General features: G+C 39.2%; 1 protein-coding gene across 15 annotated transcripts in view; it reads left to right on the forward strand.

The window, feature by feature from the left end:
- The window catches only part of kiaa1217 (KIAA1217 ortholog), a 116,409-nt gene that overhangs the window by 51,866 nt on the left and 48,737 nt on the right, over positions 1-15,806 (forward strand). For 12 of the 15 annotated variants that reach the window (XM_014013358.1, XM_014013366.1, XM_014013371.1 and 9 more), the window contains exon 2: positions 1,168-1,454. In XM_014013358.1, coding sequence (XP_013868812.1) covers positions 1,168-1,454 — 287 coding nt within the window. Of the gene's footprint in view, positions 1-1,167; positions 1,455-4,194; positions 4,309-14,831; positions 14,853-15,806 lie in introns of those variants that run through there. The other 3 variants (XM_014013367.1, XM_014013370.1, XM_014013368.1) reach the window with 3 other exon arrangements.

Below are 15,806 nucleotides of genomic sequence, written 5' to 3' on the forward strand. Positions count from 1 at the left end.
TTGTACAGTCAAATACACAAAAACAGTAACACAACTAATAATCTCATTTGAACAATGTCTGTATTTCTCACACATGGTAAAAAAATATTTTTTTGTTTGTGTCACACAGCATGCTTTTAAGCTTTCAAAAGGTATTTAACAACTAAAAAGAAAACAGTAGCAATGCCTGGAAATTGCTTTTTCAAATACTGATGAATTGAATCCTGGAAGAGGTCCTTCATTCTCCGCCATTAGCCTCTAAAAGCTACACATTATAACCCTCAATACCTGCCCACAAATCAGAAAGCAAATGAGTTCACCTTATTGCTTTTCCTCCTATGTTAGCGTCCTCAAAAAAACCTTTGTTCCTTTTTTTTTTGCTTTCTTATTTGTTTTCTCTCCCACTTTTTTGTTCCAAAACTCTTATCTTTAAATGCTTCACATTATAAATTCAGTCCAAATTATCTTTCATTAAAGTCTCGTAAACAAGAAGACAAAGATGTTTATGCAACAAACCAGGCCTGTTTGGTTTAGTTATAATGCCCCTCAGCCCCTGGCATGCTTGTATTGACTGGAAAAGCATTCATGTGTTAATCTGACAATCTTTGCATTTTTTCTTTTATAAAAAAAAAATTGTTGATATAACTTCATCAGTTTTGTAGTTTTACGTGTGCACTTCCATAGTGAAATGCACGTGTCTGCATGCTTTTTCTTTCAGTACCATCATTTGCTGACTTTTAAAATCATCACTTTATATCCAATTCAGTCCAAACACAATGTTTCAGTGCTTTCTTACCTAAAAAGGTTGAGTTCAGATCAGTGCTTTGTCTTAGATATTTTGCAATCCTTCATTTCTGCTTTTAAATAATCTTTGTTGGGGATTTGTTTGGCGTGTTGAAAATCATTAACCTGAAAAGACAATTGACTCGGTGAAGCTTTTCAGCTGAACTGCAGGTTTTTCACCAGCAGTTCCGCTTTACCTTTCTGACTGATGGCCTCAAATTGTCTTGAACTGTTTGTCATTGCTGAGTGAATTTTGGATTTAAAGCCCACTACTGAGAGCAGCGATACAACAGGACACTATTTTAAGAAGACATTTTTTATCTTTAAATATGCCAGTTTCCACAAGTTTCAAGTTCACTGCTTGCATTTTGACCCCATCTTCTTGTGTCTCCTTTGCTTTCTCAGAACAAACCAAAGGCAACCTGAAAGTAACCTCCCCTGAGGACGCCGAGCACCTAAACAGCCGACAGGCGTCCTCAAATGGGTCGGCGTCTTCAAGAGGGGACGCCAAAGGCAGCAGGACTGTCCCTCGAAGACACACACTAGGAGGGGCCCGCACCTCCCGAGAGATCCTGGCGATGCAGCCGCCGGATATGGACAAGAAGAGGGAAGCCTTCCTGGAGCACCTGAAGCAGAAATACCCCCACCATGCCTCGGCAATCATGGGCCACCAGGAGAGGCTCAGAGACCAGGTCAGTGGGTTTAGGCAGACCAGGACATTCTTTGGTTATAGAAACTGTAATTTTAGGAGCACTGGACACATTTGTTGTAAAATGTACGTCTTTGTTATATGAACTAGGACTTCACAAATTATTAATGTAAGTAATTTTGCCAGTCAGATGGACTCCCATTGCCCTTTGATGCCCACACTAGTGGGCAAAATGCTAAAGCACATGGAAAGTAATGAGTGTCATGAAAGAAAGAAGAGTGAAATAAATGTGGATTTATCACAAACGATTTTCTAATATCAGTTAATTTTTTTTTTAGTTTGCCTGTGATTTTCCTGAACTTTGCTGAACATGTTGTATCCTCTAGGGCATTGCTTTTGGTTTCCTGGCGTAAACATTTTTTCTCCGTACTTCATTTCCCGCTAAATTAGTCTGTACACTAGCTGGTTAGGTTGGCAACAAGCTATTAATCTTGTGGTGCATTTAGCTGTTATACTGAAGCAGTGCTGTGTGGAAAACTCAGCTCTGGAGTCTGCCATAGAACTGAAGTCCATCTGTGGTGCTTTATATAAACTTTGATAACTGTGGTCAGAGGAGTCAATAGCTCCCTGCTGTGTTTTGTTGGCAAACAGACTTGGAACAACTGCACAGAAACTGGACGTTACATATACCGCATGTGAATCTGCTGAAACTGTTTAACTGATTGCATCAAAACATATTGCTGTCTAAATTAGTTCATTTATGGTAAGAAAATATCTGAAAAAGTCTGCTTACGTAACGGGCTGGGTGATATGGCTGAAAAATGTATCAAAATGTAAGTGTTTCATATCAGCTGATATAAATAAATATTGATTAGTTATTTGTTTTTATGTCATCAACCTTGCTGTGAGAGGTAGAGCGGCTGGCTAAAGCCTTTCCTCTGCCTACATCCCCCAGAATGCAGTGCGGTTCTGAATATTCAGTGAAATTATCAACATTCTATTGGACGTATTTTCTTTTGATATTGATTTATGTGTAGCCTATGTTGTTATTTATATTGTTATTGTCCTCTGTTTATATTGATAATGTGTCTGTCGTGATACTGTATATATTGTCATTGTTTTTTCCCAGCCCTATTATATGCTTAAAGAGTTGTGTTTCTTTTGAATCAACTCTGGAGAAGGTTTAATAAGCTCCGCCCACTGTTAAATGTTATATAACTTAACATAGATGTTGTATCACATAGTGTGGAAAAAAGTACTCTGAAAAGCCCCACCCTCTTCCACCGCATGCCAGCTGGACCAGAATTTTCGAAGCAAGGGATGCTGGGTAACCTTGTAGAAATGATGTGTTTTCATGACTATTAAAGATGTACATGGTTACACAATTCGTTGTCATTTTCAGGTTTTCATTAAATGGAAAAATAGAAGCAACTGAGTTGCTGGTACTATTTGTATTTCATCACTGTATGTGTTTTAACTATTTTATGTAAAGTAAAGCTCTGGTCAATCCTAAAACTGACTAGCAACTGAAGTGTTGATGTTTTTTAATGGGTCATGACTCACTGCAGATTTGTTGTCATTTTATTACACCCTGAATAAAATTTATGGAATGCCCAAACACATATAGAAAAAAAAAATACAAACATTTACAAAATCAGCTGTTTCCATGTAAAAATGTCATTTTCTCTGGTCATAAAATCATAGATTTTTCTATTTATATATATATACTCCAGTGAAACTGTTTCTTTCCTCCTTTTTGCTGCAGGCTAAATTTGAGGCCTATAAATCCCATAAATCTGCCTGTCGTGTTTCCCTCCAACATGTGCCGAGCAAGAGTAATTTATGAAGCAGCTGAAAACATGCAAACAGTTCAAACTGACCATCTCTGTTTTAATCACCTTTTATGACGTGCTCCTGCAGCTTCAGGCAGGCTTGTATAACCCAAGTGACAGAGTGATGGATGGCATATATATTTTAGGTTATTGGTTTTTCTTTTTTAGCTTTTAGAGGTTACAAAATTCTTGTCACACCTTTCAGCTCTCTGAAGTCAACAGGGCAGGCGACCAAACGAGTCTGGAGGTGCACGTTCAGCACACCTGGCCATTGTCTCTATGTTTGCCCTGGGTCAGAAGAGACAAAAGAAGAGGGCAAACTGGTTTGAGCCAAAACAATCGAGGTAATGGCAAGACTGGCATCATGCCACAGAGGAGCTCCAGGCAAATGTACAAGGCTGTTTGAAAGAGGGATTTTGTGTGCAGTTTTTAGATCAGCGCCCAGCCTTCCTTTATGCAAAGCTGTTCACAGGGCCGTGTTTCACAACACTGCTCTGATTATGAACTCAGCAGATTTGCATATGCAGCCTGATATCAGCCAGAACAGGAATGTCAGCAGATCATCAGCTGGTTTGTTTACACTTGTCTCAGACTATTTATTGTTTTGACATGTGTGTTTTAAAGAAAGAAACAAACTGGTTTTATATCTACAAGGGGTGGAAAAGGAAGGAAAATGTTTTGGAGTTGAAGTGGTCAGACAGGTAGGATCAGCTCAGGACTGGGGTGGAGTCAGAGTTGCCATAGTGACTGGTGATGTCACTGCTGGAGGGGTTCAGTTTACTTGTAGGTGCCTGTAGGAGAGAACAGGCTCTGGTGTGTGTGTGCGTGTGTGTGTGTGTCTGTGTGTGTGTGAGTGAGTGAGTGAGAGAGAGAGAGAGAGCTGAGAGAGGAGAGGAGACTGAACAAGTCATGGATCTCAAGGTGGTTTGGAGTCTTTATACCTGAAGTCCGTTGAGGATTAAAAAGAAAACTTTTTTTGTTTGCTTGTTTTTTTTTTTTTTTTCTTGTTTTTTGGTGCAGAAAGGAATACATGTCTGGGAGTCAGTCTGGTCAGAAGCAATAAAGGTAAGATAGATACAATATGTCTGATTATAAGAGGCAAGTGTTTTCCAACTTTTAAAAAAAGCACTGCGGTGTTTTGGCAGAAGTTCTGCAGCAGCGACGCTTCGCGCTCGAGCGCGCGCGGAGGGGTCCTGCCGCAGCGCGCTTTCAGGAGCCGCAAACTTTCCAGCAGATAGCGCAACTTGAAGTGAAGTTTCACCATGGGGCAAAAAAAGGAAATAAAAAAAAAACACCTCGCGGATAATTCATCAGGTCGACGCCTTGAAGGTGTCATGTTGTCATTTACGGAAAAGCGATGCGGCCGACTCCATCTTCCGTATCGGAAGAAGCGCTTCTTGGGGCTGGAATTGCGAAATAATTTTCCTTCAGTGCTCAGGCGTGCGCAGTGGAGCCAACATGTTGTCTTGTGTGAAACTGCCGGTGGAGCTGATAATAAATAACGACAGTAATGCAGCATATTAGGCTATAATGAAGATGAGCCTCAGAAGTCCTGCAGCACAACTTTTCTTCCTACTTAATATTTATATTTAATCATTTTCATTAAATCCAGTAATGTTTGTGAATTTATTAACTTGTTTTTTCTTAATAGATGGACAGTAACATGCAGCAGAACAGTATTTCTGTACATAAAAGCTGCATTTTTCAGAAAAGTACAGGAGATGAAAAATGTCAACCTTTTGTTCTATAAACAACACATTACATAGAAAAAAAAAAAGAATGACTCCAAACAGTAATCATGTGTAGAAATACATCCAAAACTGCATTCATGAGGTATTTTACTAACAGTCAGTGTTTACAGTATGGCAAAAATTTTAATCAAAAATTTCAGAAAAATATTTTATTGCTAGGAGTATGTGTTAGATACCAGCCTCAGTGTCTGTTAAAACTGACTTTAATATAACCATTTCTGCCTTTGCTATCAATTAGCTTGAGCAGCAAATATGGATTTTAAAACTTAATTAGTTGTATAGATGGTTACTTTCTGAGATTTTCATTAAAGTCCATCTGGTTCCTGAGATATTTTTGCTAGCCGACAGACATTTTGCTTGTTTTAAGGTTTATTCAAGTTCGGTGAGGTTCTAAAACAATGAGCTGATTTCCCAGTTCATGGATTGCTTGTTTTAGTCTAAATTAAACTTTTGTTGTCTTTTAAGAAGCAACGAGTTGTTTTGCATCTGGGCTTGTGTAAGTAAAACAATCCTTGTATTGTTTCAGGCTTTAGGGTCAGAACCAAATGTCCTCAGATAGGACAGATTATCAAAGGTTGTTTTAATATCTGCGGAGATACTGTCAGACACAAAATATTTTGTAGTCTTTACCATTTTGTGCTGGTTTGATCCAAATCCAAAAAGAAGATGCAGCTTGTTGAATTTTGGTTTAACAGATGTAGGCATAGGTAATGACATGGGACAACATGAATTTGAAAACGTGTTGCTGAAAAAAGTGGTCAAAAATCCAAACAAAGTAGCAATAAGAAGTTTGCTTGACGCGTCGTCCTGTGGAGGTGTTGTTATTCGACGCTGTGAAAATAAAACTGGAAAGGCGTCAGCTTTGCTCTCTCTTGCCCTGAGAGAGAAGAGGAGCTTTGTTGTGGTTCCTACACAGGCGTAATGATGCCTGCCGTACGGGAAAAGCAGCATCAGTGACACTTGCATGCTTCAGAGGTGAGAATGAAATGTCTCTCAGGGTTTGAGTTTCAAAGGCGGAGGCTTATCAAGGTCAGGCGGAGGTTGGAAAGATAATATCGCAGGTGCTGAAAAAAAAGTTGATGACCCGCTTCTTTTTTTGTTCTGAATGGCCTCACAAATACTCGCCGTATAAGCTGACTCACTCACGCTGTATAAGATTCTCCTCTCTTCCGCGATCCTCCAACACCAAACAAAAGCAAGCCGTTTAATTTTCTCCCCTCCTCATCAGACCCCAAAAGACTTGGATGCCACCCAAGGGAGATGAGATAACATCCCACTGGCTTGACCACCACACATCCTTCCTCTCTCTCTCTATCTTCCCAAAGGCCACAAGGACAAACTGAACCGCTCGACCGGCCACAAATGAAAACACAGAAAATTCCTTCTTTCAGCTCGTGTGTCAGTTTCGGTGTGGGTGATGAGCTGTGACCAAGTTTCTCTGCGGCGCTGGAGCGGCCATGTTGTGGGGCAGGTAGCTGCAGCTGTGGGCAGACAGACAGATGTGTCATGTTTAGCTTGCTTTGAACTGATTGGCAGATGAGAGCAAAGATGAAGGCAACAAAATGTTTACATGCTGTAAATAATCAAAATAAAAGGCCAATCAGAATTAAAAGGTATCCAGTAAACTCCCCGATCAGAATATTCTGAATGAATTTGTAATTCGAATGAGAGGGGTGATTTATGGTGATTGAGAGTGGCGTGCATGTAAACACTTATTCTGGTTGTGGAAAACTGATGTACAAGTCAACCTGACAAATTTCCACCTGGTTAGATATTAATATGTCGGGGAAGAAAAACTGGGTGGTTAGCAATACAAAATTAAATTTCTATTTGAAAGTTTGAAAGAGTTCAAAATTGACGCTTTGATGGTGGAAAGTGTAGGAACACGGAGTGCAGTAACGACCTGGCACAGGTCCATTCTGGATGTTCAGAAGACAGAACATTTGTTTATGTTCATCGTGGAAGTAGAACTTCTTCTTCTGTGTATTTTTTTAGGGAAAGTTTACAACTCTGCACATGTCAGTACATCAAAGAATTGCACACATGGAACCATCCATCCATCCATCCATTTTCTGTACACGCTTCTTCCTTTTCAGGGTCGCGTGGGTCACTGGTGCCCATATCCAGCAGTCACAGTGCGAGGGGCGGGGTACACCCTGGACAGGTCGCAAGTCCATCACAGGGCCACACATAGAGACAAACGAGACAAACAACCATTCACTCTCTCACTCACACCTAGGGACAATTTAGAGTTATCAATTAACCTAACAGTCATGTTTTTGGTCTGTGGGAGGAGGCCGGAGTACCCGGAGAGAACCCACGCATGCACGGAGAGAACATGCAAACTCTACCCAGAAAGGTCCCCAGACCGGGATTTGAACCGGTGACCTTCTTGCTGAGAGGCATCAGCTCTACCAACTGAGCCACCGTGCCGCCACATGGAAACATACAGTAGCTAATGGTAGTGTCAACATAGGTTCAGTGTTTTCCAGTGCCGACTGACAGGTCAGAGAAAGACTCTAAGCTACTACCTCAACAAATTTGAGCTCAGTTTCTGTTAAACTGATTGAGAATTAGCTGAGATAAGGAAATGATGTGGAGATGCATTTAAGGAGTTTGTTCAGAACTGGAGCAGTGCAATAAATGCTGTTGTTGGGAGTGACATTACTAATTAACCACAATTGTTGTTGTCATATGTCCTTTGTGTATCCAATTGCTGTCAATGCTGTGTTAACGACTTTCTAAGACAAATGAAAGTACATTTTAGTATTTTAGGAGACATTTTTTGGGGTGACAGTAATGCTTTGTGTGTTGTAAAAAAGATTTAAAAAAATTAGCAGTACCTGTTTTACAAAGAAGAGAAAATAATCTGCTTACCTTTGTTTTAGATTTTCAGGGACAGAGTTAATCATGCAAAACTTAAAATTAAATAGAAATGTTTTTTAAAGTGCAGTGTAGTCATTGTAGTTTTAAAAAAAATCAAGGTTGACCTAAATTGAACTTTACGAATATCAAAAGTCAAAGTTGGTCTAGAAATCGTCAATTTGTGCTTTTCTTCTTGTAATATCATGATGTCATTGTCTCGTTTTAATAGATTTGGCTTATGTATTTGCCCAGAGTTCTGTTTTTTTACCGAAACTTTGAAGTTATTTTATTAGGTTGTAAAATGAACAGGTTACACCGGAGCGATTTTAATGAAAGTATTCAAAGAGATGCTGTTGCTATTTTTAAACGCCAGGAGATACCCACGTCGGTTTACCATCAAACTTTTCATCCTTGAAGAAGAGGTGAAAAACAGTTTTTAATTGGAACACAACTTGTAAAAAGGCTCTTTAACTGCTTGCACATATAGAGACAATTTTTCAGAGTTTAACCTGCATTAAAAGATCTATGACATAAACGATACTGCATTTACTAACTGTGTTAGTGAGCCTAATAAGCTGTCTCAAAACTCAACACATAACTACACTGCAAGTTCTGCTCCTGAGTCTTTTTAGATATTCTAACAATTGGCCAGTCTCCCACATGCTTTTCACAGTGGGTTCCTGGCCCTGCCATGCTCTTACCTCATAGAATCAAGGTCAGCGAGGTAATGCTGGCTCCAAGTGTGCATCAGCTCCCTGCGAGAGATCTGAACACAATCAGACAACAGAAGAGCAAATTCAGGTGTAGTCCCTGCTTTAATTTAAACTGTAAAGTAAATATGTTTCCATTCACATTTTATTTGTAAAGTCACCAGGTTAGTCCCCACAAGGAACTGACCAAAACCCCACAGAAGTATGTCCACACCTTTTTGTTGCAGCCTGTGTTGCAAAAGCACACAATCAAACATTGTTTTTGTGGGTTTGCACCAAAACATCTGTTTTTAATCAGCCAACCTCGAAACAAGCAGCAGGTGCTGTTTTTAATTGCGACCTCTGGATGAAGTGACTCTGCGAGCTCCTTTTAAACACACAAACAAGAAGCACAAGGCTGAAGACAGACGCTCATTGACCCGCTGGTTAACAGGGGTTATACACCTTGGGGTGGGGGGTGCAGAGGGCTTTTGGGGTGCAGAACTCCAACCGAGTGGACAAGTGGTCCATAGAGTGGCGCCAAAGCTGTGTCTAATCCCAAGTGTCGTTGGGGGTGGGGGTGTTAAGCCGTTCTGACAGAAGGCCCTGACAGACCTGCCACTGACCACTGCTGATAATGAATCAAGCCAGACAGAATTTTACACGCTGTCTCAAATACAACGGCAGTGCATTAATCAGACCAGCTAATCAGGTCTGAGCTCTTTTTTTTTTCTTCTGTACAGCAAAACAGAGCTGTCTTACCTCTGGCTTAGGCTAACAACAACACTGATCTTCAGTTATGTTGTTTTCATTTGGCCTAGAAGGCATGTAGCGCCTTGAAAGGCTTTAATTGTCTTGACAGAAAGTGACATGTTTAACCTAATGACCTTTCATTTGTCATTATTACATCTCCTGCCCGAGGAGTTTTTTTTACCCAGAGATTTTTGTTTGTCATACTTTATCAGCCTGTCTGCCTTTTACCAAAACTGCAAGGGGGCATATCTTGCTGAATCAAATTTTTTAGCCGTTAAATGCATTTTTTTGCGTACTTGAAGTCTCCAGGAGTGTGGAAAAGTTTAATTTATGAAGGTAATTTTGTTTTATGTTTATTAGTCAATCAAACAAAAAGTAGTTTCAATCAAAAAAAATTCAATCAAAAAAATTTTCAACCCAAAAAAAAAATTTAAACTAAACAAAAAAAGCTATTTCAATAAATAAAATTCAGTCAAAAAAGTTTTTTGCAAAACAGAAACTTTCTTTTTTTTATGTCAGAAATCTTTGGTTGAAACTCAAACTTTTGGTTGATGCTCTAAGATTTTTGGTTGAACTCAAAAAAGTTTTGCACTCAGACAACATGAACATCAGGGGCGGGGCCTAAGAACGAACTACTTTAAGATGTGTCTATTGGTTAGTGCGCACTGAAGTGATTTCCTTGTGAACCTGCTTTGAATCGAATGTTGTCAATATATTAAATAGACATTATTAGAGGTTATTAGTCCCATACATTGTGTGCAGACTGTCCCTTCTCTCCCCTAAAGCGGAGTTTTCCATGTCTGCTCAGACATGTTTCAAACTTGAATCAACTGATCTCTGTGGTGCGATTAACATTTCCTGAAACTTTCATGCGAGAAGGGAATATATTTAATCCTTGAAAACCAAAGTCTAACTATTAAACCAGCCGTGCGATTTGGCTCAAATTTCTGTCAGCGAGCCAGCCGCTCGGAGCTCCAGTGGTTATCAGATGTTGATGATGGCTCGCACACGCTTGTGCTCTGAAATGTTACAAACTTTAATAAGCTGTTCTCTGTGGTGTAATGAACATTTCCTGAAAGTGTAATAAACATTTCCTGAAAGTTTCATAAAAATCCATTCTGTAATTTTTGCGAAATAAGTCTGAGAAGGCAACAGGGTAATTTTGCTGTAGTTGTGCCGTATAAGAGGCCCTCTGGACAGTGATGAAGCACAAGCTGCACGTAGGTCTTCTCCAGGCGGTCCTCATATGTTTACTCTCTTTCCTGGACAACAGAAGATGGGACGTGAGGGCGGAGGAGACTAACCTCGGTTGCAGGGCTCCATTGTCTGTAAAATATGAAAATGAAAAAATAAAATAAAATCCACCTCGGATTTTGATGAACATTTCAGGAAAATTCTATCACTTAGAGCTATGGCTGACAGAATTCTGAGCCAAATCGCACGGCTGCTTTAATAGTTGGATTTTGTTTTTTTAGGATTAAATATATTCCCCTCTCACACGAAGTTTCATGAAATGTTAATCGCACCACAGAAATCAGTTGAATTAAGTTTGAAACATGTCTGAGCCGACCCGGAAAACTCCGCTGTCTGTCTCTTAGCAAATGTTAACAATGTCTTGGGTGACCCCTGCTACAGCCTACTAGATCTTCATGCTGCAGATCGAGTGTTTTCCCCGGTCCAAGGACAGCGAGTCAGACTGACCGCTTGAGCTCCGTGTCCCAGGGTATGAACCAAATCCACTGCACCTAGATGCAAATTATCATGCACACAAATAATTGATAAGTGCCTTCCAACCTACCAGAAGGTAGAGGAGGGACAGTCTGAACACAGTGTATGGGGCTGATAACCTCTAATAATGGCCATTTAATGTTTTGACAACATTCAAAGCAGGTGCACAAGGAAATTGCTTCAGTAAGCACTAACCAATAGAGACACGTCTTACATAGTTACCCCTTGGGCCCCACCCCAGATATTTGATTGAAACTACTTTTTTGTTTGATTGAAAGGAAAAAAAACAAAATCACCTTCATGTTAATTTAATCTCCCCAGGTGCTGCGTAGCTATCTTTATAATCAATTTGAGTCAAAAATTTCAACCTGTTCAGTTTTCTCTGTTTTCTGTTACGTTTTCTGAAGTATTACGTGGCAGCATTTGTGTCGAAACAAACATATAAGGTCTGGGCTTACAAACTACAATTTCCTCATTTTCATTCTCCTCTGGGTCAGACTCTGGCTCCAACATGTAAGATTGGATGTACAAGTCTTCTATTGTTGACATCTTTTAATTAATGTGTAAATTCAAAGATGATGTGCCACTATATAGTCATAAACCTTTCTATCAAGCTAGAATGACTCAATCTGGAATCTGGAAGGGTGTGGTGTGTGAAGCACCTCATTTGGATTTAAAGAGACAGCCTCAAAATGAGTTTCCCTGAGACACAGCTCAAAAAAGTGGTGAAAGAGGGGCTTGTGGAATCACAAAAGCATTGCAGTTTGACTTTATATAGACCCCAACTGAATGATGTAAATGTGAAAAAGAAAGATTTAAATGCATGCTATGTCTCCTTTAAATTACACTCCTGCAAAGAGGGCAGACGAGTGATTCATTTTTGAAACAAAAAGCAGTTTAATGTAACATTATTGCTTCTAATGAATTCCTAGTCTATGCCACTTAAAAGCAATAATGTTACAATTGTGTTTTAACATTCGTGTTTTGCTTGTTATGATAACACTCAGCTGTAGTGGAAAAGTACCGTTTAGTTGGTTCTTGATATTCGTTTGGTGCTTGGAGGAAGAACCATGCTATAAATCATGTCAGTTAAAAGGTGCTATAAAAATTCAAGTAAATACCAGAAAGCCTACATAACCATCTCAGTCTTCTCCATCAAGTACTATCTTTATTAGGTATCACTTGTTGAGCAAATACTTGTCTAAGTTTCTTAGAATTAATTGTGTTCACCTAATGAAGACTTGCAAATAATTTCAGCTCAGTTTAGTACAAGTGGTGTGTTGTTTTTTCCCAAGTCACTTTGGAACAGAGCTCCATAATTCGGCTATGCAAGAGTTGCAGTCTCTCTTTTTTTTTTCTATTTTTATCTTAACTACCCAAATCTTTACATCTGGACTCGACTTTGAGCCGAAGGTATGTGCCTCACTTCAAAAGAAGAACCAGTGATGGAGGGTGCACCAGGAGGATTTTATTGCTGACAGCACCAGCTCTAAGCATCTGGTTCAAACCATTTTTTATCCCTGGTATTTCCATCTGTAGAGGAAATACCGGAGAACATGGCATGGCACCTAAATTGTGCCATCTCACGAGTGGCTTTTTTTAAATGCTTAAAACAAATTTGCACTTAATTGAAATAGTATGCAGGTTTTTCTAATACCAAGCGTAATGACTTGGATGATAAGAAACACCTGGAATTTGGGAAAACGAGTGTCTACTAAGTATTAGCAGCTATTGGAATGTGCCATAAATAATTGGTTTGACAGAAATAGAGCATTCGATACGGTTATCATAAAAGTTTAACCTCAACTGTGGTTCACGCTTTACATAAACAAGTCTTCATGTATTCAACTAATTGGTGCTTTACTTTATTGGCAGTTAAACTATGTGCAGTACTCATTGATGCATGAAGCTGAAAATCAGTGGGGGAAAAAAAACAGATGGCCATTTAGCACCAAAGCCTTAATGTTATTTATTGGCAGACTGATTAGAACAGAAACAGGTGACGCACACTGCATGTTACCATAAGTCAGTGAAACAACAAAAAATTGTAATGTGAATCAGTGATGCTTAATGAAAACCTCAGCCCATTACAGTTTATATACTTTTTTTTCTACAAGCACAAACATGTCAAGAAGCTGATTTTTGTAGAATGGCTATAATAAATCTTTGCTGACGCTGTGCTCTGTGGTCTTTGATGATTTGCTAATTAGTCATGAATTGCTAAGTCATTATGAGGGATAATTTCAAGGAGACATAAAACTTGATGAAACACTTTCTTTGGCAAAGAAAAGGTGAAAAAACTGTTAGTTACTGTTAGTTTAGCAATCTTTAAAATCGTTTCATCTTTTTATTGTAAGTTTCTGAGTTTGTAACGTAATGTAAATAGAGGTTATAGAATTCTTAGTCCTCAAAAGGGAAGAAAGCCGTCTTTGTTTTGCTGTCCGTGGGATCCAAATTCACACAGAGAGGCTCAAATTAAACCTAGAAATTCCATAAAGGAGCTTTTCTCGGGAGGCATTACTGGTTCGTATGAAGACATGGTCAATAGATTATACAAACACAGTGTTTTCCACAACTGTGACGGCATTAGTTGTTACGTACATATGTGAGTAAATCAAACGTGTGTTGTGCACTTCTGGTGTGCCCCGAGTGTTCAGTCTCACGGTTGATATTTAAGAGCAAGTCTGAACACATCAAAGTTTTGCAGCCGGCAGCAAACAGTTCTCATGTATTTGTTTGGTAAAAGAGATAGCGAGCGGGTGAAAAAATAGACTTAATGTCAGCATATTCAGAGATGCGTGCAAAACGTTGCATGCATGAAAGGTAGGAGAACTATCAGCTTTAGTGTAAGTCAGGACTTGTTATTTTATGAAACAAGTTGGCTTAAGGCTGAAGGCTGAACACTGCTTTATGAGCAAAACAAATTGTTCCTGTCAGTATTCAAACGTTAATCAGATTTTTCTGAAACATAGATTGGCCAGCTTGCATTGGTTTCACAAGGGCAGGTAAGTGTTTGTGTCACTGTAAGAGCTTGCTTAGTGTTTCTAGTAAGGTCTTAGCAACTTGGGAGTACAAGTGTCATCTGTCTGTCAGACTGGAAACAGTCATTTTAGGACTGAAAGGGTTTTTTTAGTACACACACAATGTATCAAAACTGATCAGTATGTGCAATTTGGAAAAAGGCAAAGAACTTTTTGGACTGTAACAAATCATAAGCTATTATATTCCAAATGCCATACATTCATGCTTTTCATAACAACTTAGGTGCCAGAACTATATTTGGTTGACTTGATGGACTCATGCCCATGATGTTCACACCTGGTTTAAATGGTAGCTGAGATTCTAAAGCACACAGAAGGCGTTGAGAGCATTGTGATGACAGAATAAAGAAAGAAGAATAAGATGAATGTGACTGGTCTTGTCATTGCAATATTTATGGAAACTTTAAGAAGGCTTATGCTACTGAAGTCGTCAAGAACTCAGAGACTGAAATATTTAAGAGCCGATGTCCTCCACTCACTCACAGTCACACACAGCGAAGCCTGAATGTAGAAGTGCACATGAAAACAATGACTTCCTTCCACTGTAGGCTTGGTGCGGATTGTGCGTGTGTTTATTGTGCTGCTGAAATGTTAGGGATGTAGGGAGGCGGTGTTTGCATCCGCTGTGTGGTTGAGCAGAAGAAGGGAGCGGGACAGAGTAGTCAGGCACAGCTAGTGCTTCAACAATAACACTGGAAGAGGACACCCTGTTTCCTATAAACCGGGGAGTTGGCAATCTCACATGGAAGTCACTTAAGGACCATTGAAACTTGTCAAACATGGTAAATAGTGCATGTGTAAGATCTCTGTCGCCGTGGTTGTTTTCAGTGCTGAATTGTGTCTTGCACATTTACTTTTAGGCACAGACAAACAGCAACATCCGTTTTCAAAACAAAAAAAATAACTACTCATCCTCTGTTGATAACCTTGAATATGTGCAACTTGGTGAAATCGATTGAACTGTGTTGCAGAGTTGTTTAAGATGTCAAGCTGTACAAGAGTCATAAATTTTACTTTGAACATGTTATTGTCTCATGCATTATATTTGCATGACTGGATTTGTAAACATTCCACATTTCTCTTTCCAGTGTAAAGATTTATTTTAAAAAAAAGTTTAGGTTGTTTAACTTTTATGACTCTTGGATTATCTTTTCCTGTCTGGTTTGAGGGAGTTGAGCTTCCTGTTTATTGTCAACTTTGATTGTTGTTACTATAAAATCATCCAAATTAACATGCCAATTAACAAAAAACAAGCCCATCTGTGAAAGGTCATGTGAGGATTGCAACGAAAGGATTAGAGGAGGAATGCATCAGAGGAAAGAGCGGGAGAGGAATGTGTTTGCATTGAATGGGAATGGATGACAGGGGTTGATATATTGTCTTTTAGGCTGTTGTCGACAAAAGCTGATACTCTCTCCACTGTCAGCGTATAGACTGACTAATCGACTGGGGCTTTATGCTTCAAAGTTGTGTGGAACTGCAAAGGCACAGTTTTCAACTCTTCTTACATTCAACAAGCTTGTGTTTTGTTAAACATTGTGTAAATGTATTTTTATGGATCAATGTGTTCCTCAGGGGCGCAAACAAAAAGAGCATTTTTCACTACTGTGATTCATTATTTTTTGTCTTACTTTGTACTTTTATTAGAATGATGTACTTTTATTAGAATGATGAGTCATAACGAGGAAAGTTAAGATACAGTATCAAAGCCGCTGTCTTACATTTGTGTATATATA

This window comes from Austrofundulus limnaeus, unplaced genomic scaffold, assembly GCF_001266775.1.
Source record: "Austrofundulus limnaeus strain Quisiro unplaced genomic scaffold, Austrofundulus_limnaeus-1.0 Scaffold100, whole genome shotgun sequence".
Classification (NCBI taxonomy): Eukaryota; Metazoa; Chordata; class Actinopteri; order Cyprinodontiformes; family Rivulidae; genus Austrofundulus; species Austrofundulus limnaeus.